General features: G+C 41.2%; 1 protein-coding gene across 1 annotated transcript in view; it reads left to right on the top strand.

Moving 5' to 3' along the window:
* Positions 1–385: 385 nt before the first annotated feature.
* uggt1 (UDP-glucose glycoprotein glucosyltransferase 1) overlaps positions 386–26366 on the top strand; it is a 37116-nt gene continuing 11135 nt past the window's right edge. The window contains exons 1-28 of the mRNA XM_080414649.1: positions 386–420; positions 1298–1430; positions 2068–2147; positions 3050–3180; positions 3669–3781; positions 4004–4178; positions 5799–5895; positions 6477–6555; positions 6886–6986; positions 8299–8398; positions 8475–8535; positions 10035–10126; positions 11037–11187; positions 12269–12388; positions 12488–12573; positions 12917–13052; positions 14215–14346; positions 14777–14941; positions 17418–17538; positions 18096–18194; positions 19006–19100; positions 19553–19759; positions 20381–20512; positions 20724–20854; positions 21280–21375; positions 24776–24878; positions 25132–25211; positions 25596–25785. Of these exons, the coding sequence (XP_080270775.1) occupies positions 387–420; positions 1298–1430; positions 2068–2147; positions 3050–3180; positions 3669–3781; positions 4004–4178; positions 5799–5895; positions 6477–6555; positions 6886–6986; positions 8299–8398; positions 8475–8535; positions 10035–10126; positions 11037–11187; positions 12269–12388; positions 12488–12573; positions 12917–13052; positions 14215–14346; positions 14777–14941; positions 17418–17538; positions 18096–18194; positions 19006–19100; positions 19553–19759; positions 20381–20512; positions 20724–20854; positions 21280–21375; positions 24776–24878; positions 25132–25211; positions 25596–25785 (3240 nt within the window). The 5' untranslated portion in view covers position 386. The remainder of the gene's footprint in view (positions 421–1297; positions 1431–2067; positions 2148–3049; positions 3181–3668; positions 3782–4003; positions 4179–5798; positions 5896–6476; positions 6556–6885; positions 6987–8298; positions 8399–8474; positions 8536–10034; positions 10127–11036; positions 11188–12268; positions 12389–12487; positions 12574–12916; positions 13053–14214; positions 14347–14776; positions 14942–17417; positions 17539–18095; positions 18195–19005; positions 19101–19552; positions 19760–20380; positions 20513–20723; positions 20855–21279; positions 21376–24775; positions 24879–25131; positions 25212–25595; positions 25786–26366) is intronic.

The following is a 26366-nucleotide window of genomic DNA, read 5'->3' as shown; positions in this document are numbered from 1 at the left end:
TGGAAACAGATGGAAACAGATGTTGCGCTGTGGCGACCCCTGATGGGAATTAGCCAAAAGAAGGAGAATAAGACAAGCTGAAGGTGTATTTTGATCTTTTTTGGATGTTTTGAGATCTTTTGGATATATATATATAGCTTTTTATATATATATATATATATATATATATATATATATATATATATATATATATATATATATATATATATATATATATATATATATACATACATACATACATACATACATACATACATACATACATACATATATACATATATATATATATAGCTTTTTTTACTACTACAGTTTGAATTTCTGTCATTTTAGAACAGGCGAAACTGCAGAACACCCTATCTGGGTGACAGGACCCAGCACTCAGAAACATGACTGCAGTAGGAAGCTACGAAGCCGGCTCTGGTAAGAATATCATTCATAGTTTTAACGATATTGAAACATTTTCATCTCCATTCAACCTGGGATGATTACTGTTTTACAGACTGCATTATCAGCAGTCAGATTTCCCTTAGTGTAGCAAAGTGTTAAGCTGAGCTGACGTTTACGGAGGGTTTGTTAACGTTGCTAACGTTTAAAGCTAGCGGTTAGCTCGAGTTGGATTACTGTTGTTTAGTGTTACATGGAGTTTACATTGAGATGTGACGGAAACTAGGAGATGACAGACTGGCTGCTAAAGGACGAATGTATAAAGGACAAATGGAGATGCAGTTTTAACGTTAGCTACAGTGTTACAGAGAGTTGACTTGGCTGTGTGGGTGACAGCTCTCTGTCTATGCCATAGAGTTAGGTCTATGCGGATTGTCATTGAAACAATCCGGATGTGTGGACGGTGTTCTCATTGGATAGGTGAGCCACGCTGAACGTTCCTATTGGATGAAGTCCCTAGTGCCTCTGTTTACCCGCAAGTGCATCGTGAAATCCTAACTTGATGATAATAATGATAACATTTAATAATGAGTTATATTTATTAATCCTCAAACGTAACTGCCAATGCCATTAAAGCTCCTCTCCTTGGTATGATAACTTACTCTCCAAATCCGTCTGTCTGTTTTGATTGATTGATTGAATTCTTTATTAACAGTTTGCAAAAAAAATGCTAAAAAAGTACAGTTTCATACAAAAGGATAAACCCAAGAAAGCACTATGGCTTGTTGCCATTGGGGTCCTGTGTATTCAATTCATCGAAAAATTATATCTCTGTTTCTGTCTGTCTGTGTGTGTGTCTCTCTCTCTCTCTCTCTCTCTCTCTCTCTCTCTCTCTCTCTCTCTCTCGGAGTAGGGTTGAGGATGTGGCTTCTGTGGGTCCTGCTGCTTCCCTTGCTGCCTGCAGTGTATGGGAGTGCAGACTCCAAGGCTATTACTACCATCCTCACCACTAAATGGGCATCTACTCCTCTGCTGTTGGAGGCCAGGTACAGTGAAACACTGTTGGCTGGTGAACAGGTTTTTACGTGTAGTTACACCGGACATTTTAGAGCAGGTACATGTAAGCCAATGACATGAACTACAAACTGATGCCCGACACGGCATGACGGGCGTGACGCACTACAAAAGATGAGGCGACTTTTAAAAAATGTCAGCGCTCCAATGACGCAGTGAAGTGAATCAATCAATCATATGTTTTTGTTTCACCATTTCAGTTCCCATCTCTCTACCCTGCTCCACTCCATATAAGGAAGAAAAACGAATTCTCGCCGTTAACAGTTTCCTGTGCTATTTAACCGTATACCCTTTTCATGTGTGGCTTGAGCAACACTTCGTCTCTGCAGCAATGCAGCTCACCACGCCTTCATTTTGTAGCTTTGATTCCCACTTGGGAATTTTGTTGCATGTTTTTGCCTCTCTGCACTTATCAGTTTTCATTTTAATGCCATAAAAAAAAGAATTGCTGTTCTTAAAAGTGCTGCAGTCCCAACAAACAATGCCAGTTTCTATCACATGACATGATGAGTTACTGTAGTTGGTATTGGCAACAAGCACATAGATCAGCTCTTGTAATGTAACTGTTTTCACCAATTTATCATCTCTCTGTATGTCTCTCTTTCTCAGTGAGTTCCTGGCAGAGGAGAGCGAGGAGAAGTTCTGGGACTTTGTGGAGGCTAATCAGAACATAGAAGGAGAGTATGATGGTAAAGCTGGTTCTGTCACTCTAAACTGGTGTCGACTTACAGGTTCTGTCACTGCAAGCCGCTGCATTCATGACCTGTTTGTGAGCACTTGAGCTTTGAGCGTAGCATCAGTCGTTTGGTGAGGTACTCAATGCAAGCATTAACTTGATAGGATGAGGCGGAAATTTCCAACAGATGAGGCAAAATATTTGTGTGTGAGACTGAGTCATACAAGTTGATGCCTTGAGTTAAATGAATGGAAGTTGGGAGATGAAACGTTATGCAATCAATCAATCATCTTTATTTATATAAGTTGGGAGATGAAACATTGTGCAACCAATCAGTCAAACTCTATTTATATATCACATTTAATACAGCAAGTGCAACTCAAGTGCTTCACAGAAAAGAGTCTTAAACTGGAAATGGAAAGAAACAAACTATAACAATGATGATAATAAATATATATTATGTTAGACTGTGCTGTTGTAGTTCTCCTTCACTTATGTAGAAAGTGAACCTCAACACCACTGAAAGTAATAGCTGTAATAGCTGAAAACCTCACAAGATGGCAACACCTGTCCTTTAAACTCATGGACGGGGGGGACGGGGGTCCCGTGTGGTGCTGCAATCTCTCTATCTCTATCTTGTGTTGCAGGCCATATGCACGCGGCATGCGTCGTATTGTGTGGATACACGTGCATGCGTCATAGTTAACCACAGTCACTACAGTATGTGTGTATCTGTGTCTTGGTCTGTGTGAATGTCTGAGTTATGTTATAGTTTCAACAAACCAACAGTTTTTTGTTTTTGGTAGACCAGATAGGAGTACATTTGTACATTTGCCATTTGTAGTTCCTCCGGTCTGCATTGCATTGCATCTGCATTACAGCTCACCTTCTACAATGTGTGTGTTTCCTGCACAGATACGGACCAGGCCTACTATGACCTAATAGTAAAGAGAGCCAGTGCCTTGCTCAGCTCTGCCCATGTTAACATGCTGAAGTTTTCCCTCTCACTTCGAGCCTACTCTGCCACAGTATACTCTTTCCAACAGGTACCACAGTGTGTGTGTGTGTGTGTGTGTGTGTGTGTGTGTGTGTGTGCGCGTGATTGTGTGTGTGATTGATTCTCAATCTTTTTAATTTCCAGGACCCCCAGTTTGATATGTATTAGGCCGTGGACTCCCATTTGATAAGATTTCTATTGCTGGCACCGCAGTCACACTGTATTTTTTTTTTTACTCTGACAGTGTAAATAGAACCAAATGGACTCATGTTCCATTTATACACGAGTTGTAGACCCGTAAGGGTCCAATTTGGTTAATGGTTACTATCAATTATTATAAATATTATAGCCTGGGACCCCTGGAATCCCCTCAAGGGCCCTTGGGGGTCCCCGGACCCCATATTTAGAAAACTAGTGGTGTACATTATTCTTGCTTGTGTGCGTGTATCGATATGTGGTGTCAGATGTTGGGTTTTTACATCTGTTTGTATACGTATGTTTTGTTGATCCGGCTACCTGCTGCTGTTTCTTCTGTAGATAGCAGCCAATGAACTGCCTCCATCTGGCTGCACAGCTTTCTTCAGTGTCCATGGAGCAAAGACATGCAACACTGACGGCTTAGCAACTCTGTTGGAAACAGCACCTGAAAGGTATTCACAGCTACGAATTGTGTGTATTATAAATTATATAGTATATACTGTGTACACACAGATGAAACATGGTTTATCAGACCCCATTTCAAAGGATTTATAAACTGGGTCTGATGATGGGATTGCAGACGTGTTAATAATGCATTAGAGTTAGTCATTGTATTCCTTGCTATCCACCTCGCATACCAATACCGTCTCCTATTCTCTGCTTCTCCCTTTCAGGCCAAAGCCATACCTGTTCAAAGGCGATCACAAACTTGTGAGTTCAAACCCTGATGCTCCAGTAGTCGTTCTGTATGCTGAGATTGGAAAAGCAGGATTCTACAGTCTTCACCAGGCCATGCTGTCCAATGCGCAGCAAGGCCTGGCGACATATGTGCTCCGCCATTATGTGGCTGTAAGTGCTATTATGCTTACTTCCCTATATAAAGTATTTTGCATTAGCACAGGTCTTATATTGTTTCTTGATGTAATTTACCTCAATTTCCTTATTTACACAAGTTGAAATTGTTAATGCAAATGCAAACGCTTTACAGTTTGAAAACGCATTTTTGGCATGTAACTCTCAGGGTGGTTTTGGAAAGTCAGATTCCAGTCCTCCTCGGGTGTTGGGTTACACTGTACAGTGGCTTACAATCTTATCCCGATTCCTGACTGATTGGTAAAACAATTCTGTCTGCACTGGGAACTTAATTCCAGATCTAAACTAGGCAAAATATGTTAACTACGCAACAACATTTTACTCGTAATCCAGTCGACTTTAAAAATAACTAGTCAAGGGAGCTCTGCGGAAAAGAAAGGAAAACAAATCTTCTGGGGCTCTCTATTGCCTGAATTTAATTTTACAATTATATGCATTGCATTTAATTAAAGTTTCAATTTTTTTAATTAATTTTGCTAAGACGATGCTGTGGAGAAAATGGACACTGCAAACCATCAAATCAATGGAATTTGCTACTTAAAATGTTTAATGTCTTCACATTTAGATTTTTGATAGTATTAGATTTTTTGCAGTTTGTTGCACAGGGATAGAGACAGAGAAATAAAAACAGTTGTTAAACTGTACAACCAAAGCAATATGTCATCTTTTTCTCTGTCTCTCCTCTCTTTCCCCCTGAAAACGGTCGAGGCAGATGGCCGCCCACCCTAGAGCCTGGGTCTGCCTGACGTTTCTTCCAGTTAAGGGGGAGTTTTTACCACTGTCGCAAACATTGCTTACTCAGGGCGGGACAATGTCGGGTCTCTGCTGCTCTACATGTAAAGTGTCTTAAGGCAACTTGCTGTGATTTGACACTTTAATAAAAAATGTATTGAATAGACTATAGAGGCTTTTATTCTTCATAGAGAATATTAAACAAACGTATCTGCCTCCACAAATCGCTTCTGCAATTATACGTTGTTGTTGTTTTTTTCTGTTGCTGGTGTAGTGTTTTGAATTTATTTCTTCAGTTTTATGTAATGCACTTTGTAACCTTGTTTTGATAAGTGCTTTATAATTAGAGTTATAAAAAGTATTGACTGATGGCTTTCGATTGCAGTTATGCTAAATGAATTTTTCCCATTTGCGCCTGACATGAAATCACCAGTACAAGAGAGGCGGCAACACTTACTGCTCCTTTCTTTTACTTCAGGACAGAGGGGGCAATCAGGGGGCAATTTAGTGTCCTCAACAATCAGCAGACAACAGCTGGCCCTGCGCACTTCAGAATGATCATAGCACCCACAATTGTTGTTCTTCTGCCAAATGAGAATCAGTTTCCACTGCGGAGCCACATCAGTAGCCGTAGACTACAAACTTTTATTTCTGCTTACCTAGTTGTATACAATTTGGAAACATTGTTCTTTTTGATGTGAATGAATGCAGCAGTGTTGTGGGTTGAACAGTTCACTTGTTATCTATCTTCAGTGCCACTTGAGTGCATGTACACACAATCGCACAAGGTGTGTTGATGGATCTGTCAAAAAGAATTAATACCTACCCCCCCCCCCCCCCCCTCTATGCCCCCCTGTCAACCAGAATCCAAGCGAGAATAAAGTGTATCTTTCTGGGTACGGAGTGGAACTTGCTATTAAAAACCAGGAGTACAAGGCAAAGGATGACACCCAGGTTCAAGGTAAACAAACGCACACATTAGGGCTGGGTGATATGACTTCAAAACAATATCACAATTATTTTTACATTTTATGATTAAACTATTATGATTAATGAACAAGTATTTACAAAAATATAAAGTGAACATTGCAGATCTACACGCTCACAAAGGGTCGCGATACAACATACAATTTTTCACAATTTTTATATTGTACAACAAAGTATAATACAGGGTTTAATGATCAGACTAATCGATTTATTTCATGATAAAGAAAACTTAGAATATCTTTGTCGATTCGTTATACAGTATATATATAAGAAGAAACTAAATTTGTCCCAAAAAAAAGAACATGCTTCTCGATTATTGGATTAACATACTTGAGCGAGCACGTATTGGTTTTGATATGTTTTCGGTTAATAGCCCAACCCTAACACACTCACGTACACTTTCATGCTCATTCCTCACATACTACCATACCGTAATACCATATTACAGTTATACACAGTAAAATCCTCAGTGTTCATTTAGGATTTTTTTAATGATGAGTGTTGATGTGGATTTGACAGTCTTTGACAGTTTACATTGATTGAATGGGCTTTCAGGAGATGAAGGGAACACTACAATGATAGGGGAGAACGATCCAGTGGATGAGGTCCAAGGATTCCTTTTTGGCAAACTGAAGTGAGTGATTCAGTGGTAGGCCTTTCTGGATTTTACTCGTATATCGTCCAGAGAACTATGTATTTGTTTACGTGCCTAGCTTTACCTCCTCTCACCTCTCCTTGCCCCCTGAAGGCCGATTTGAAACATCTCTCATCTGTCTCTTTCTCTATCCCCTTGTTTGTTTGTTTGTTTGTCTATCTGTCTATCTGTCTTGACTGTCTGGCTTTCTTCTTTCTATCCATATCTCTACTTTCAATCCGTCTCTGCCTTGCTCAACCTTTCTCTCTTTTCTTCCCTCTATCTATCTGTATATCTTTCTTTCTCAATGTCTCTCTCCCCCCTCTCTAGGACGTTGTATCCAGAGCTGAAGGAGCAGTTGAAGGAGCTGAGGAAACACCTGGTGGAGAGCACTAATGACATGGCTCCTCTCAAAGTCTGGCAGATGCAAGGTGAGTCTGTCGCATACTCCCTTCCTCAGTAAGACAATTTGTTTTAAAGTTCTTCTTTATTTTTTCATCTGCTTTACTATTTTCGGACCACTTGAACCCTCGCATCCCTATTTTGGGGCGACGAAAACAACTCTCTACAAGATAACAACACATTGCGTTGCGACGCCATGTGAGCTTGTAGATCAGCTATATTCAGTGTTACAGAAAATAATTCGCCAAGAAACAAACATACTGTGTATTTCAGTGTGACTTTAGTACATAGAAGACATAAAGTTGCATTGTTGAGCTGTGTACTTTGAGGAGGTTTAGAGAGTGTGTTTCTTTTGTCCATGTAGTTATAAAAAGGAATATGTATGCACAGCTGCAAACAGGTGTCTTGGAAGTAAACTATAAGGGAACACGGATGAGATGTAACTGTTTCTAGCTTGCAACTAGAACTTTTATTAGCCTACACAGACAGCGTTTCATTCCACCAATGATCTTCCTCAGGTCTCAGAAAAGTTGACTCACCAATGTGAGGAGCAAAAACACAAAACAAAAGTTTATTAGTTTTGGTTCAGATATTGAAAAAGTATGTGGTTCAGATGGGCACCTCTAATTGAAGTGTACTTTCCTGCTTATCTCTGAATATCGGTTTATCTTTTTTTTATGGGGAGTGATGTACAGGAGGTGTAGAGAGTACTGTATGCAAAGACATTTAACAGTCAGCTGAAACCTAGTGTCAGGTTGTCCTTTGGGCCACTATCACTATCCTCAGCCCTTCTGGGCCTCATTAGCTCTGCTTGTTTATACTGAGAGACACCCCCCCCAGGGGCTAATAATCACACTGGCTTACAGGCACCATTATAAAACCACTCGCTACACACACCACCAATCGAGTAATGCCACTGACTACACCAGATAGCCGGCTGCAATCAATACGGCTCTTGTCTCCAACTCTCTCCCTTTCTCGGTTTCTCTCTCTCTCCCTCTCTCTCCCTCTCTCTCTCTCTCTCTCTCTCTCTCTCTCTCGACATATCACCATACCTCTCTCATTATGCCATCTGCATTATTCCACGTTGACCCATATCCTTCTAACATCTTTGTATGCTCTCTCTCTGATCTATCTTCTATTCACCGTTTTCTTGTTTCACTCTCCCTGCATTCACCTCTCATCCCGTCCTTCACATCACCTCATCATTGACCCACATCTTCCTGGCCTCGTTGTGCTCTCTCTCCATCTCTCTCTCCTACTCTCGCTCTCTCGCTCTCTGTCTCTCTATCTCACTCTCCCTCCCTCCCCTCTTTCTGCCCTCTGTTTTCTATCTCTCAGATCTGAGTTTCCAGACAGCAGCTCGTATACTTGCTGCGCCCCCTGTCGAAGCCCTCAATGTCATGAGGGACCTCAGCCAAAACTTCCCTGTTAAAGCCAGGTACTTTGGAATGCACACATATAATTCTCATTATTTTGTTATTCTGCAGTGTTAACGGTCTAACCTCTGCCCTCAGGTCCCTCACCAAAACAGTGGTCAACTCAGAGATCCGCAGTGAGATTTTGGAGAACCAGAAGGTGAGAATCCATCTATCCTTCCACGTATCCATCCACCCATCTATTCATCCACTCGTCTGTCTACCCATCTGTCCCTCTATCCCCCATCTATCTGTCAGTCCACCCTCGCTTCCATCCACCCCTCCCTCCATCCCTTCATCTCCTCCCTGTCAACATTCGGCCACTAAAGAGGGAAACTGCAAACAAGACGCTCATCCATTTTAAGCCTCCAGTCTCTCAAGGACACAAATGCTTTTCCCTCCGTTACTTTACTTGTGTGATTCCTTTATCCCTCTATTCTCCCTTTAGCTTCCTCTGTTCCTTGTCTGTCAAGTACGAGAGAGGTTTTCCCAGCTACTGGCTGGGCCAGAATTGTTTGTTGAGTTTATAAACATGATCCAATAAAGAATGAAAATGGATAATGGATGGTGTAATTATACCAAACGACCACAGCAATCAGCCACAACTTGGAAACGAAAAACCACCAAGATGCAGAGTGGATACTCCCTTGTTTTGAATGTTTTCATTCTTTTTTTGTTCTTTCCCGTTCACTTTTGTGATGACAGCTTCTGGTTGGAAAAGACGGCCGTTTACCCATTAGTGTTTTCGGTTCTGGCCCCGCTAATGGAATGAGCAATCACTCCACTGCTTGTCATGTTCTTTCCTTTCCCTCCTTTCTCCACGAATCTGAGCTATCCGAGCATGCGTTATCTTTGTGTACAGACAGGGGGAAAAAACGGTAAAGCCTCCTAATTACAAAATCGGTGATTCACTCCTGCAGAGGGAAATGATTATTGATTGAAGTAGTTTGGACGGATATAATTTTTACTCCACTTGCACAACATTTCCTCTCTGTGGCACTCTATCACAAGTGTGCACGCTGTCACTCTCTCCTTTGAGCTTGCGCGCAGTGCTCAAATGGGACGCGCAATATTTGTGTTAATCATGTCTGTTGTAATTGCAGTGTCTGAAGTATGATTAATCTGATGTCTTTGTCTTTTGGTAATGAGATTTGACTGTGCTAGATGACTTTGAGCTTTCCTTCTCTTTAGCCTGTGCACGCATGCACGCACGCACACGCGCACACACACACACACACACACACACACACACACACACACACACACACACACACACACACACACACACACACAGTCTTAGCACACATATACTAACATCCTCTCTCTCGCACACATACAAACAGGCTCCCTCTCTCTCTATTAATTAGAGTTGTTTACTATAAATTTCATGGCTCTAAACTAACTGACTTTTAAACGAAGCCGCCATTGCTGGTTCGGAACTGTCAACTCACCTCATTACTGCTCGCTCTTGAATGCTGCCTCTAGTTCTACAGTATAATTGACTAGTGAGTTGACACGCTTCGGCAGTGCAATTGCCGCAGCGCACAATGATTTCCTCAATTGGAACCAGACAGGGAGTGGAGGCTTTTGATGAGCACGTTTACATGCATGAAAACTGTGTTTTTTTTACGTGTTGTCTCATCTCTTCTCCCTCTGTAGTACTTCAAAGGAACACTAGGGTTGCAGGCTGGGGAGTCGGCATTGTTCATCAATGGATTACACATGGATCTGGATGCACAGGATATCTTCAGGTGCACACACACACGCGCACGCATGCACGCACGCACGCACGCATGCATAATTATATTCTCTCTCAGTCAAGCACACTATTTACAAAGGCATACACACATACATTCATTCAGACATCCAATCCAATTTGTTTATATAGCACATTTTACAAACACAAGGTGTCAAAGTGCTGCACAAGAGAAAATACATAAAAACAATCAAGCAAAGTAATACCGGTACTTAGTAAAAATGAAGATAAAACAATATAAAATAAATAAAAATAAAAACCCATAAAGTGAAACATCAACTACCAGCAAGGAGACTTAGTTCAAGCTGGAGTAAAAGCCAAAGTATAAAAATGAGACTTAAGGCGGCATTTAAAAGTTTCAACAGTAGGGGCTACTTTGATATGGAATGGTAGCTCGTTCCATAATTTAGGGGCTACAACTGAAAAGGCACGGCCCCCTCTATTTTTCAAATGTGTCGTTAGGACAATGAGTTTTTTTCTGATATGCGGATGCATCCATATACACACACACACTATCTCTCTGACAGTAATCTAATATTATTAACCTGATGCCGATTCTACGAATGCCTTCTAAATCAGTAGTTCTCACACTTTAAAGATTGTTCAAAAAAATTCAAAAATAGTACAAGCTCGCAGAGCGGCACGAAGTGACGTGCTGTGAACTTGTATATCTGATTTTATTTTTTAATAGCCAAAGCAAAAAAATCTAAAATGACACCGATGCTTTCCCGGTTTAATGGGTTAACTTTGCAGAATTTAAATGGGAAAGTCTTGGTTTGCTTTTTGTGACAGTGCCTCTCACAGACAGCCTTTGCATTATTAGCCTGTCACTCTTACAAACATAATTTTAATTCTTTCTCCCTCTCTCTCTTTCTCCTCCTCCCCTCCTATTTCCCCTGCTCCAGTGTGCTGGAGGTGCTGCGTAGCGAGGCCAGGGTGATGGAGGGACTGCGCTCCCTGCTGATCGACACACCATACATCCACGACATCCTGAGGCTCAATGTCCAGCCCTCAGACTCAGACTACGCCGTGGACATCCGACACCCTGCCATTAATGTACGTAAAACCACACACACTTAAAGGATACTGCTTGTGGTGTGGTTTTGGTTTTGGTTCCATCAACATAATCCATCATTGTCAAAACATGGTCACGTGAAGTACCGTATACCAAACAATACTTGGTCACGTGAAGTCTACCAGACAAACTACTTTAAAGTATACATATTTCCATGTTATCAGATTATAATCACACATATTCGGTATTCGCTATTGTGAAACTTACCATAGCATGACGTTACAGGGTGGTTTGATTTCCATGTCTGTGCACCTTCATGAACCCCAGAGGATGACACCTACCGATTTTGTTGACCCCATGTCTTCTAGCAGCAGGATTAGACCAAATGTTTCACTTATACACATTTTGCCCCCAAGATATCTTGAAAAATACTGGTTGGATTGACATGGAATTTGCTGTGCACCTTCCTGCTCACTAGATGGCCCATACTGATTTTGTTAACCCAATGGCTTTTCCTGTTGCACTACCAGGATGAAATTTCACCTTGCACACAAGATAATAGAAAATCGAATGGTCCTAAAACTCAATGAGCACATGCCATGGTGAGCTCCCCAGAGGAGGCCCCTAATTGATTTTGGTAACCCAACTCCGTTCCTCTAGCGCCATCCTCAGGCCAAACTTTCCACTTTTCCACAAGGTTTTTATCAAATATTTTTTGGGGGCATTTTCAAGCCTCTATTGGTTAGCGATAGCAAAGAGAGACAGGAAATTGCAGGAGAGAGATGGGGAAAGAGAATGCAGTAAATAGCCTAGTGTCCCTAGTCACCACAACTCCCTGTAGTTATAAAATTTGGTTGGATTATAAAAAAATATATTCTTAGCGGTGTTATGGTAGAATAAAATAGAATAGACCTTAATTGATCCCGCGGGGGAAGTTCAGGTGCCAGATGCAGCACAGCAGTTATGTTACAGATACAGAGTAAGAGAAGTACTGTGAGGTACAGTCATAGGAAGAAAACATCACAAAAAACAAAACAAACAAACGGGGAAGTTAATGTCCAGGTTTCTCCTTCAGACTTTTTATATAGTTTCCCCTCTCCTCCACCCCTCCGTCCTCTGCAGTGGATGAACAACTTGGAGACAGACCACCGGTACAGTTCGTGGCCCTACAACGTCCAAGAGCTGCTCAGACCCACATTCCCTGGAGTCATCAGGCAGATCCGCAAGAACTTCCACAATCTGGTGAGCCTGTGCCTAATTAATCAACCCCTCATCAGTCCAAATGGGTCTGAATCTGTGTTCAAAATAATAACTCTGTGTGTGTGTGTGTGTGTGTTACAGGTGATCATTCTGGACCCCACCCATGACAACTCTGCAGAGTTGCTGAGCGTTGCGGAGATGTTCTACACTAACAACATCCCACTTAGGTGTGCCTGTGTGAATTTTGGGTGTTAGAGTCTGCTAGTTATTTTACACTTCAAAACGCTGCTACAATGACTGCTGTGAAAATAAAAAATCAGGAAAATAAATGCTAATGCAATGCAAATGCAGCTCATTTGGATATAGGTTAGTTTAAATCAAGTTTATGAGTTTGGTAAGGAAGGCTACGGCAGATGCCTCTCAGCAGGGTCTCCCTGGGTGGCTGACTTTGTTTGAATATTTATTAAGTATACCGTATGTGCACCTCTGCATTTTCAATTACACACAGTATAATGAGCGTGAGAGTCCCAAGTACATAAGGTTATGAAAATGTTGTGGTGCAATGTTCAGGATCGGGCTGGTGTTTGTGGTGTCAGATGAAGAGGAGGTAGACGGCATGCAGGACGCCGGCGTGGCCATGCTCCGTGCCTACAACTACGTCTGTGACGAGGTCGACAGCCAGAGCGCCTTTGATGCCATCGTCTCTGTGAGTTAACTTTTTGGGACCTCATCAGTTAGTAGCATAGCGAGTGTGGAGTATTATTTTCAGAATTTCTTACGTATATACAGAGTAGGATACCGTATATCTCTGCTATACAAAGTTGAAGTTGTGGGTCTGTCTGTGTGCCTGGATTATGCCCAAAATTGGACATGCCTGACATCACAATACTGCGGTCACAGTGCTGATGCCATAGACTGGCCTCAAAATGCTTTGTGCATATTCCACCCACGCAATAACCCAGGCGACACTGTGCACCAATATGCCTAGACAAACATACACAGTGCTGACATCATAGATGACTGACAATATATACTGTAATATAGACAGACAGACAGACACACATAGTTCTCACATCACAGACCGGGCTCCAAGTACTCTGACAACGATGCATGGGTTCGCTTGTAAGAAATGAAGCACAAGGTTTACCCAGTCATAACAAAAAATACAACTAACATTATATCATTATTTAACACATTCCCTGCCATTGACGGAGATCTCCGTCATTTCAAATCCACCCGTTCACCGCCATTGACAGAGTTTTTCACACAGAACCAGAGACCAACGCGATCCAAAGATTTACTGCTCCATTCACGTCCTGGTTATTTGGGATATATATTTGGGAAATATTCGGTATCTCGGCTCCTGTGTTTTACTATGTATTTTTGGCGAAACATGTTATTTTCAACTGGGTATACTAACCGGAGGTCGCACTGAAAAAAATGTTTTCACGGTAGCACAGTGAAACCCTCCGTGATTAGCAACCATCAGGGGATCGATCATGCTGGAGATAAATATTCTGTGGTTCTTCAAAGATTAGTCAGAATGCTTAAAAATGCTGGCAGAAGCTACAGCCTGTTTTAGAAAACCCCTGGCCTCTAATAGGAAAACATCCATTTTCACATTTTCTGTGAACAATCAATAATATGGTGTCTGTGTATTTCTCCGAAATGTTGACGTCATAAAATATTTCTTCAAACGCAGTGTTTTACACCATTGATTCTCAAAAATAAACCTGAAGAGAGAACCATTTACCATGTAGCCATTGGAAACATCTTTCAAATGTTTTACTTCACTAAAATAATCTCTGTCTTACCATCTCTTACCCTCTCTCCCTACTCCTCCCCATGTCTACCCTCTGCCCCTCCAGATGTTGAACCGCGTGCCCACCGGAGGGCAGCTGAGCGTTGTGGACGTGGTAAAGGTGTTGGAGAAGAAGTTTCCCTACGTGGAGATCAGCAGCATCCTGGGACATGACTCCAGCTACGACACAAACCGCAAGGTATAACGGGCTCACCAACACATTGAACAGTGTCTTGTATAGTCCAGTCAATATGTGGTTTGACCCAGGGAAATCGCAAAAGCAATCATTCAAGTTTTTTTTAATGATCCTTAGTGTCATCCAATCACATGATGAGACTGAGATTTGTACAAGTATCATGATAACACTTTTACCTTCACATCACTCAGCTCCAGTGTCACTACACCCTGATAAAGTTCTTAGCTGGAACATGTCAGTGGAATAATCTTTCCATTACACAAAGAGTGTTTGGCTGTCTTTCGTTTTTTTTAAAGATAAGATCCGCTTCTGGGGGAATCGGAGTAAACCACCAAACAACACCATAATGAGTATTTCCAACTTGTCAGGACTCGTACTCTAAATAAACCTACCGTTGATATGTGAAATCAACCCGTACTACTCCCATCTCCAGGAAGGTCGTGGTTACTATGAGCAGACTGGTGTTGGCCCGCTGCCCGTGGTGTTGTACAACGGAATGCCCTATCAGCGCGAGCAACTGGATCCTGATGAGCTGGAGACGGTGACCATGCACAAGATACTGGAGACCACCACCTTCTTCCAGAGAGCTGTCTACCTAGTGAGTGACAACACATCCTTAAAGGGACACTACTCTGCTTTTGATGTGCTTTTCAGTTCATTTTTGATAATTATTACTATTTTATTTATTTTTGTGTGTGTATAAAGAATTTAAACTTTTCAAAAACAATGTTAAAGTTCTTTACACACATAAAAATAAATAAAATAATCCCTCTTTCTGTGTGTTGGCCATTGATTGATTGATTGAAATTTTTATTAGGCAAAAGAATGTAAAACAACACAGTTACATTTATAATGCTTTTGTCTAAAAGGTCCGGCCAAAAAAGTCCTTGCGGACTTGTTTCCGTTGGGGTCCTTGAGTTAATTTCATAGACATATATAGTAGCAACCAAACAGTTCAAAAATCAACATGAAAATACAGATAATACAAAAAAAATACCACTATGTACAAAAAAAGCATTTAAAAAATATATGTACAAAAAAAGGGGGGGGGAAGCATGGAAAAATAAAAATTATATACAAAAAAAGCATGAGGAAATACAAAATATGTACAAAAAGAGGAGGGGGGGGGGGTCGTCTGTCTACAGGGAAACTGGTACTAGCTCCTCTTCAGGAGCTAGTACTCCTCTTCTAGTACTCTTCTAGTACTAGTACTCCTCTTCTCTGTGGTCCTACAATTCCCATGATGCTTTTCGCAGGCAAGCATCAGTCTGGAATGCCCATACCAGTCTATGGCTGCCATTGCATCTACCCGTTTCATATCTTTTGAAGTCAAGATAGCTATTTTGTACTAAACACTTACACAGCTAACAAGGACAATGTCACGATCACAGAGGCTAGAGGCTCAAAACCAGGAAATAAGGATTGTAGTGATCACATTCATAGACTTTACTGCAGTGACATCACTGGAGTACAATTGTCTTCGGGTGTTTCAGAGACACAGAAATGTGCTTAGTTTTAAAGCTGACCATGAAACCTTTGCCCTACAGAAAATACATTGATGTCTCTCAGACCTTTAACCTCTGCCCATCGCAGAGACTAAATGTCAGAAGAATATACCACAATGGCATAATGTAGATGACTAGATGTGTTTTCCATCATGTACGTGGCACTAATCCGTCACACTCCCTCTATACCCTCACAGGAGTGTGTGCACTGGGGCTGAACGATACCTCATTATCATATCATTATGTAGATAATGAACATGCAAGATATTAACATTGCAAAAGGCAACGACATGGATGATAGACATTTCCCCCCTTCTGGCCCTGCATGTATAACTAAAGCAAGCCAATCACAAACATCCCTTCATGCTACGATTGTGTTTAATAGGTTGTTTCAAGTTCAGCTAATTCAACTCCTTTCTCTGCATGTTGCATAGAAAAACAAAAGTGCAAGTATTCAACTCTGGCACGGGTGCATTTTCACAGGACCTGCAGCTTACTGTACCAACCAAAGCCTTCTGTATGAAAGGTTTTACCATTTACGTCAGTTCCTTATGTCAGATTTAAAACAAAAAGTTACAAATTTAACTACGGTTCTATGAATCCCGAATGACCACCAGAGGCGGTACTTTTAAGCACTGAATATCCCCTGCGCATACGTGAAGGGAATATTCAGTGCTTAAAAAAGCACCGACTCTGGCGGGGATGAAATGGAACAGCAGTGCTGAGGTTTGTTTATTAAATGAACAGTCATTTAAGCGTAGCATGTTCAGCAAGTTGCACACAACTAAGTGCATGACTTTGAAATAAGAGGGCTTCGTCAAGTCATCGTAAAGTAAGACATTTGACTTCCAAGTCGGCGGAATTCAAGATAAGAGTGGCATAATATATCCTGTTGCTACAAAATACCTAATAACAAGTGTGAACCCATTCACTATTGAGATATTTAGCATACATATTGAGGTATGACATTTTTTCCATATTGTGCAGCCCAAGCATATGTGCACATATTCATATATTCATATATACCCCCTCTGGTACTTGGACTACGTTTTTTTTCCTGGGGGAAACCCTGAAATTCATAGAGATGATGTTGAAAATCTTGGTAGCCTCCTTTTAATCCTAATCTATGCTGTGGTGAAAAGGTGTCGTGTGACATTTCATCAGAGAAATATTATGTATTTTCAGCTGGAAAAAGTGTTACTGCAACTCCAGTAAACATTTATATTAATGTAATACAAATAGTTATATAAATGAAGCCTTGGATATACCACCAGTGGCTGAAGTCACACACCAGTAAACTCAAATTAGTCATTAAAATTGGTGGATTTTTTCATACAACATCAGTATAGAAAAACCCATAATATACATTTGAGGGTTAGTTCTTTAGCTAGTTATATTCATCTTTATTTTTTAAACTTGATGCAAGTGTGCCCATGCTCATGTGGATGCCCCTCCACACACTCTTACTACATTACATATTGAGGTATTTATTTGCAGCCAAATGTAGAAATGCTGTCGTCTTGTTTCTTTGTGCGTGCGTGTGTGCCTGTCTGTCTGTCTCTGTCTTAGGGAGAGCTGGCCACAGATCATGATGTAGTAGACTTTATCATGAATCAGCCCAACGTTGTTCCACGCATCAATCCCAGAGTCCTGTCCACCAGCAGAACATACCTGGACTTAGCTGATACCAGTGAGTACACACACACACACACACACACACACACACACACACACACACACACACACACACACACACACACACACACACACACACACACACACACACACACACACACACACACACACACCAATCTCCTATTCACCTGGGTCTTTTAACCCCTACAATTGTGAACAACACCTGGGCCCACACACACACACACACACACACACACACACACACACAGTTTAACGATTAAACATTGTCAATTATCCTTGTATATACTGTACTGAACATCAAGGTTCAAGGTTGTACTTTATTGTTACATCTTGTGTACGGTTACATAAGAGTAAAACTTATTTTGGTTTGGCTTCCTTCAGACAATGCAGCAGCATAGATAACAGAATAATGATAGAAATCGTAAAAAGATTTAAAGAAAAAGAGCATGAACGTGAGTACACACACACACACACACACACCAATCTCCTATTCACCTGGGTTGTTTAACCCCTACAATTGTGAACGACACCTGGTCCTAGAAACACACACACACACACACAAATCAACCTTGTATCTTTGTTTCCCTGCAGACAACCACTTTGTAGACGACTATGCTCGTTTCTCAACCTTGGACACCAAGGAGAAGAGCACTGCTGTGGCCAACAGCATGAACTACATGACCAAGAAAGGTACAACTTTGTTTAAAATCACAGCAGCAGCAATTTAGTGCTCCTGTTAAAGTGCTCATCTCTTAGAAATGGAGCAGAAATGAGATCCCGTAGTTTATGTTGCGTGCTGTCTAGGACGATAACTCGGGTGTTCCCAAAGCTGAACACTCTCTCTGTATTCTCCCCTCTGTCCTCCTTTGATTGAATTTTCCCCTGAATCAGGGATGACCGCCACCAACAGGCATGGTAATCCTCCCCCTGTTTTTCCACCCAATTACTCCTCTGTCTCTCTGTTTGCCTCCCCCCCTTCCTTCTCCAACTACTCACCTGTCGATGCTTTCACGCATTTGCGAACCCTCCACCCGCCGCATGAATCACTCCATAGTGCAAGAAACGGTGCGTTACTAACACTAAGCATGTGATGATTATGTATAATAGCCTTTTAAAGAGCATATCGTGATTCAGCTCTCTGCAAGGAGTCTGACAGTATGTTATGTGTTGTTTGTCCTAGCTGCACGGGGAACACTATGTTGGACACCTAGCCTGCTGTTAGGAAAATTGGCTAGTCTCTAAATACTGTGATAAACATGCAACATCATGAGGCAATTTAAAATGGGCAATTTTCACCAGCAGCCGACATCATTTGTTCATATGCCTTTGGTCATTAGAGCCCATGCCGCTGTTCGTGTTGATATCCATATCTCCCCAACCCCGCCACACACACAAAGATGAAGGCAATTTTACCCAGTTCTTCTGACTCATATGGTTGCCTGCATGATGTCGTTTTACTAGAGAGAGTTACAACCTTTATCCTTGCTCTGTTATTTGTCAGATGATGGCGTCATCCGTCCTGTGACGTTCTGGGTGGTGGGAGACTTTGACCAGCCCTCTGGACGCCAGCTCCTCTATGACGCCATCAAACACATGGTACAAAACGAAACAACACAGACAGTAAATTATATTTAGTAGAATATCAGTTTGCCAGGAGGTACTACATATCATTGAAATGTGTGGTGCCAAACATTCACTTGTACACTCTTCATACATAGATGAATACATTTTGCACACACAGATCTATGGATTGTATGTGTTTCGTGGGAAGTTATAGAACGCTGTTACTACACTATCTCATGTCACACAAATTAAACTTAGTGGATTGTCACACCTTTGGATGTGTTGGCCTAACCATTTACATTAAACAGTTCATCACCATGACCACTAGATGGCAGGATGAATATACTGTGTTATTTTAGAGAATCCCATCTCAGAGCACTCAATTTGGTGCTCTACGTTTGTCTTTCTGTTGCTAAAACATAATGGGCGCATTTTCGACTCCTCAGAGCCAGCCTTCCTCTAACCCTACATGCTTTTTAAAACAGAAAACCAGCAACAACGTTCGGCTAGGTATGATCAACAACCCATTGGCTGGTCCAGCCAGCGATACAAGCCGTGTTACTCGAGCCATCTGGTCCGCCATGCAGACACAGACGGCAAACAACGCCAAGAACTTCATCACCAAGATGGCCAAGAAAGAGGCCGCGGCAGCCCTGGAAAAGGGCATGGATATTGAGGAGTTTGCTGTTGGGGTGAGGATGGAGAATAGAGAATTGATCTAACCCTAGCCCACCCGTCAAACCACATCCACTTTTTACCAGTACATTGATTCTTACACTCTCTGAGTTAAATGAACACTGAGGATTTTACTGTGTAGCAGACTGTTTCAAAGTATCATACTTAAATTAACACATTAAGCTAAATGAAAAAGATTAGTTTAGATTGGACAAAATAGGTTACATTTGTCATTTTGCTGTACAAAATCGACTTACTTAGGCCACACCGATGTAGCTTGAACAATAAACCTGATTTATGTTTCTACATATGTTATCAGCACTTAATTATAATGCTTGGTCGCAATTATTTGTTTATTTATTGCTTTTTTTCAACTTGAAATAAAATCGGAATCACTTTATTTGTCAATTTAAAAAAAAATATTATGGAAAGTAAAAGTATCTATTATATAAAGATGACGATTCATTAACGATTCAGTTACCATACAGTACATTTGTCACTGTCAGAATATTAAGACGTTCCTCCACTCCTCAGGCCCAGAGCCACAAAGTAACAAGTCAGTTAACCAAATCAATTAACTTAAAATACCCCCCCCTTTTCCTCTTCTCTGCTGTCTAATCCTGGCATCTCTTCTGCAGGGTATGGATATGACATTGTTTAAGAGTGCGTACGAGGGGCCCAAGTTTGACTTCCTACTCTCCCACGCTGCTTACTGTCGAGATGTGCTCAAACTGAAGAGAGGACAGAGGGCGGTCATCAGTAATGGAAGGGTGAGTCATGCAGTCACGACACGGATGCGCTGAAATGCAACAAAAAATGTCAATGCTCTGTCTTTTCAATTACGTGGGCTAACCAAGGCTAGCTGTCACCATGTGTCAATTTAGTGGAATAAAAACTAAACGCTACATAGCATTCACTGACATGTACATGGTCATTATAACCGGGATGTCACCAGCCAGTTCTGCCTTGTCTCACCTGCAGATCATCGGCCCACTGGAGGAAGAGGAAGTCTTTAATCAGGATGACTTCCTGCTATTGGAGAGCATCATTCTGAAGACTTCTGGGGAGCGAATCAAAAGCAAGGTCCAACAGTTTGGGATCGAGGAGGACAGGTAATGTCATCATCATCATAGCGTATTTAGAGTCTCAATTAGCAGCCCTTTGCCTGATGGGCAGTCTCAAAAGTGTGGGAATTACTACATATACATGTAGGCTGACGGTGTGTCTTTTATTTAGAATTTGCTTCAGTAGAGCTTATTGTTTTCAGCGAATCTCGCATTTTTCTTACTTCAATTTGGGTGACTTTGGTGAATCGTTTGTTTAGTTTTTTGACAAATGGGTGATTGATCTCAAATATGTTAAATTAATACACATTAAGGGAACAATCTAAAGTGACCAAAGAAATGGGGTTATGTGTTCAGTCACCATTCACAGTGGAGCTCGTTAATGGTATGTGGCATAAATGTAAATGAATGTCTGATTCATTGAACTTAAGTGCTGATGTGTATTTCTGTGTGCTTTGTTACATTTCTCATAGGGCCAGTGACCTGGTAATGAAGGTGGACTCTCTGCTGTCCTCTCAGCCCAAAGGAGAGGCCAGAGTTGAATATGCCGTTGCTGCCGAACGCTACAGGTACAAACTGTAAACCATAATACACACTACAGGAACAAACTATAGACCACATTCACACGCTACAGTTAAAAACTGCCCACAGCAAACTCTGGCTCAAGAGTCAAATATCAAGAAAGCAGATAAGTGTATATACATTGTGCAATATCGTTTTGTGCAATCTATCAGTAATAACTAGTTCCGAGTGTCCAATGCACTTATTTATTATTTAGGTTTTTATTCCCCCTATTGTCCATGTCCTTGTTTATGGCAATAACAGCCACTGGGAAGAAGCTCTTTCTGAGCCTTGAGCCCTTGGCTTTGAGACAGCTCAAGCGCTTGCCAGACCGCATCATTCAAATTTCCAGAGTTACTACAGTAGCTTTTTTTCTCTCCCCAAGCATCTGCTGTTGTACATATCCAGCGGGGACGGGAGAGGGCTCCCTGTACGCTCAGCCGAACGCAGATCCCAGGAATGGCCATTTCCATACCAAACTGTGATGCCCCCTGTCAGTATGCTCTGGGTGGCAGCAGAGTAGAAGCATTTCATGAATTTCAGAAACTGCCTTAAGTGGTACAGACGCTGCCTCACCTGCTTTGCCACAAACTCGGTGTGCATACTCCAGGTCAGGTCTTCGGTGATGTGCACACAGAGGGACTTGGAGCTGGTGCCCAATCGATCAAGATGGGTGTGTAGGCCCTATGCTGTTTCCCACTATGATCTCATTGTTTTTTCCAATGTTCAAAAAAAGGCAGAGTTTTCTTGGTAACAATGCTACAGTTCTGCCACCTCCTCCAAGTAGGCCCTCTCCTCATCATTTGAGATCAGGCAAACTTGACAATGTCAGCAAACTTGACAATGCTGTTGGGAGCTGTTTTTGGTCATGCACAGCAGAGGATTCAGCACACATCCCTGTGGGGCTTTGATGCCAAGGGTGAGGGAGTTAGATGTACGAGTTCCAACCCTGACTACCTGATGTCTAGTAGGGGTGGGACGATATGGGTATCTCACGATACGATATCTGTGGCGATATTAGGCCCTCGATAACAATAATATCACGATATTCGATATATTGCGATATCACGATATATTGCATGAAATTTCACCAACGATATATCACGATAGTCCTTGTATTCAATTCATAAACACATAAAATAGCACCAAACAGTTCAAAATCATCATTACACAAATACAGAGTCGGAAAAACAACGTATCACGAACGGAGAAAAAAAAAGAAGAAAAAATACAGGTTTATAGGTGCAAAGAAGTGGGTGACATTTGTTTCCATAGGTGCATAAGGTTAGACACAAAGGTGGTGGCACTGAGATTAGACATCAAGGTGCAAGAGTATCAGTGCATTGTACATGAGATAAGGTGCAAAAAGAGTATTAATGCATTGTCAGGTTCAACCACAGAAAAGAACAGAAAGATAGTGGCAGGTTACTGTACCTGGCAGAGATTTGCACTCTGCTGAGCGCACCTTTCTAGTTGTATATTGGATATAAACTGTCTTTGTACAAAAATTTGACAACTGTCCAAGAATGCTTTTTGTTGTTTTTTTATTTACCAAACCTCTCCAAACACCTACGATATTGTGCAATATTATATACAATGAAGGCCTGGCCACAAAATAGGCATATCAAAATAGTACTTCCAAGAAAAACACAGGGGAAAAAAACGAAACTAACAACAACCTAGGTACAACAACCTAGGTAACTACTTTACGAGCTACACGCTTCCATGAAGGGCCCCAGCAGCTCTCTTCCTCTGGCTGTTCTCTAGCCTGCCCAAACCAAACTGACTGTCTGCAACTGTAGCCAGCAGCTGTTGCCAGCATTTTAAAGTAGGTGGGTTGTACCAAGAACACTCACAGTAATTTGTATCAATTAATTTAAACAAGGCAAACTATGTCCCATAAGTTTAAGTTATCTACAATTATCTCAATTATTTATTTCATTTCCATTTTATATTTCCATTTTTATTATTTCGCCACTTAATTCACACATTTACAATTAGAAAAACTAACTAAAAACGGGCACAAAGACCTCTCCTCTACAGTACTTGCCTGGCACCTCCCAATCAACTGGAGGATTGCCAGTACTGCAGAGGAGAGACAGGTGACCAACAATCAATTGAACAAACATGTTTAAAATCATTGCAATGTCCATGTTCAGGAATTAATTCGGATACAGATATATAAATATGACACTCACAACACTCCCAAACAGACACTTCCAAGCTCGCCAGCGATGATTAAGTTAGAAGTAGTTGTGTAGTTTGATGTGTGTGTGCATTGTCCCTTTTAGTCTCTATAGTCTTAATTATCATTGACTCCTAGTACTGTGACAGAATCATCAGAAAATCTGATATGCTTCATGAATACCATCCAGGTAATGACTACGTTATCGTTTTTTTTGTTTTTTTTTTAAAGATATTTTTGGGGGCTTTTTCCGCCTTTTATTGATAGATACAGTAGACTGACAGGAAATGGGGAGAGAGAGATGGGGAGTGACACGCAGCAAAGGTCGTCATGATCGGGTTTTGAACCCGCAATACCCTGTCAGGCTCCATTAGCAGCCTAGGTGCCCGGACCGCTACACCAGCCGTCCGGGCCTACTTTATTGTTTTACCCAGAGGCAGGCGTTAATGCTCCATCCATGCACAGATGAGTAGGTTTGGTGGTCGCTTATTTCCTTCAATGGTGAGAGCACTGAATGCCAGCCACCATTAAACTGAATGTGTCTTTCATGGACGGGATGTGTAATTTAACAAAAAACGTATATATACGGTTTTGGCCATACTAACGTTGAGTGCCAAAACCGTATATATACGTTTTTTGAAAAAAAAAACAAAAAAAATACTTTTTTTTTTAAATATTTTTTTATATGAAATATCACTCCTACAAGATTTAGACTCCAATCCACCTCCTGGTTAACTTATGACTTCAAAAACCTGTATCTCGGCTCCTGTGTACTTTTTTTTTTTACAATGTTAATTTAACTATTTTCAACTGGCTGCAACTATGGAACGGATTACCGAATGTTTTGAATTTTTTCCCCCCGATTGTACGAGACCTGTATGTGTGTAATGAGGGGATCACCGTGAGGACGGTGATCACTGAAAATATTTTGTGACTACTTGAAAAAGGTTCAACATTTTTTTTAAATCCTGGCACTCAAAGTATAATATTTTAATAAACCTCTGGCACCCAATGTGTTAATAATTAACTTATTTAATTCAGTTTTTTTTGTTTGTGTCTGTTCTCATTGAATGTACACTTTTTATGTGTTTACTGCAATAAAAATAAAAATAAAAGCAGCCAACCAAAATGATAAAGAGTTAAAATGCAGGGCACATCTTGAGTATTGCATTATAACGTACCTAAGAAACTCTCTCATCATGTTGACTTATTCTTCTTGGCAGTGCTGTGAAGATCCGTCCGAAGGAGGGAGAGGTGTACTTTGATATTGTTGCTGTGGTGGACCCTGTAACAAGGGATGCCCAGAAACTAGCTCCTCTGCTATTGGTATGTTGAATGTGTTTCCTCACTTCCATTGTTGGATGTCTCTTCAAAGATTCTCTATAGATTTTAATGCTTTGATTCGGTGCACTTTAAATCCAGAGTGTTCATTTTACTGTGAGAGTGTTCAAATGCAATCAAATTGACCCGGTTACATTTATACACTTTCAGAGTTAAAATTGGACACTGTTGATTTTACTACGTACCTCTAACTTTTTGCTCTCTTTATTCTCTCTCTCGCTCTCGCTCTCTCTCTCAGGTCTTGAAGCAGTTGGTGAATGTAAACCTGCTGGTGTTCATGAACTGCCAGTCTAAGCTCTCTGACTTGCCTCTCAAGAGGTACACACACACCACAGCTCCACATTAGATGTGAATACACAGCTCATTTACCTATAACTTTCTTTTTTTTAACACATCAATACATTTAACCCTTATACCAAATGCACTCTCGGCTGTCTCTAAATGGTTTATAAACAAGTTACATAATACACACAGATGTTATCTAGATAAAACATTATTCATCACCGTCATCTCCTCTCTATTTCTTAGTTTCTTCGTCATTAACAAAAAGTCAGTACATTTCAGTAAATAAAGAATAAAAAGAGGGAGACATCACATATGGAGATTTTGTCCATAAACATTGTGACTTTCACTTTCAAGCCACAGCTCTGTCTGTTACTTGTCTGTGTCTGGTAACATTGTAAACTCTGTTTCATCCACTAGATTCTACCGCTATGTCCTGGAGCCAGAGGTGGGATTCCAGGCAGATGGGAGTTTCTCTCCAGGGCCCATGGCTATGTTCCTAGACATGCCCCATACTCCCCTCTTCACCCTCACCCTCAACACACCTGAGAGCTGGATGGTCGAATCTGTACGCACACGCTACGACCTGGACAACATCTACTTGGAAGAGGTACTGTAAGTGTTGTGTGCCGTGCACACACTTGCAACACATGCATGCACACGGTGCAAGTGTATGGTGTTTTACATTCTTCAGGTGATGGGTTCCATACTTAATCAAGCATGTTTTACAATTTTATTAACTGGAAAGTTTATTAGAATATGAATTTGAAGTAGCTCAGTTGATTTGACCACAGTGACTGGTCATATACTTAAACTTCCACAGCCCCAAATGTATCTGCATTTGGCTGGCAGCCCGTGTTAATTTCCGACCCTGATTGTTGACAGGAGCTGTGTGTGTGTGTGTGTGTGTGTGTGTGTGTGTGTGTGTGTGTGTGTGTGTGTGTGTGTGTGTGTGTGTGTGTGTGTGTGTGTGTGTGTGTGTGTGTGTGTGTGTGTGTGTGTGTGTGTGTGTGTGTGTGTGTGTGTGTGTGTGTGCGCGCATGTGTGTGCCCTTGAAGGCATATTTTACAACCCATATCCACTATCTCTGCTTTCTCTAACCTGACATTGATGAATAACGCACTCCATCCTAGTTTATTGGTTCCAGCTGGATACTCAATCCTCCCAACACAGTTTTTGTATCTAAGAGTA

The sequence above is a fragment of the Gymnoscopelus braueri genome, assembly GCF_963280865.1.
Source record: "Gymnoscopelus braueri genome assembly, chromosome: 19".
Lineage (NCBI taxonomy): Eukaryota > Metazoa > Chordata > Actinopteri > Myctophiformes > Myctophidae > Gymnoscopelus > Gymnoscopelus braueri.
The sequence above is the reverse complement of the archived record's forward strand: the minus strand, read 5'-3'. Positions and strand labels throughout refer to the sequence as shown.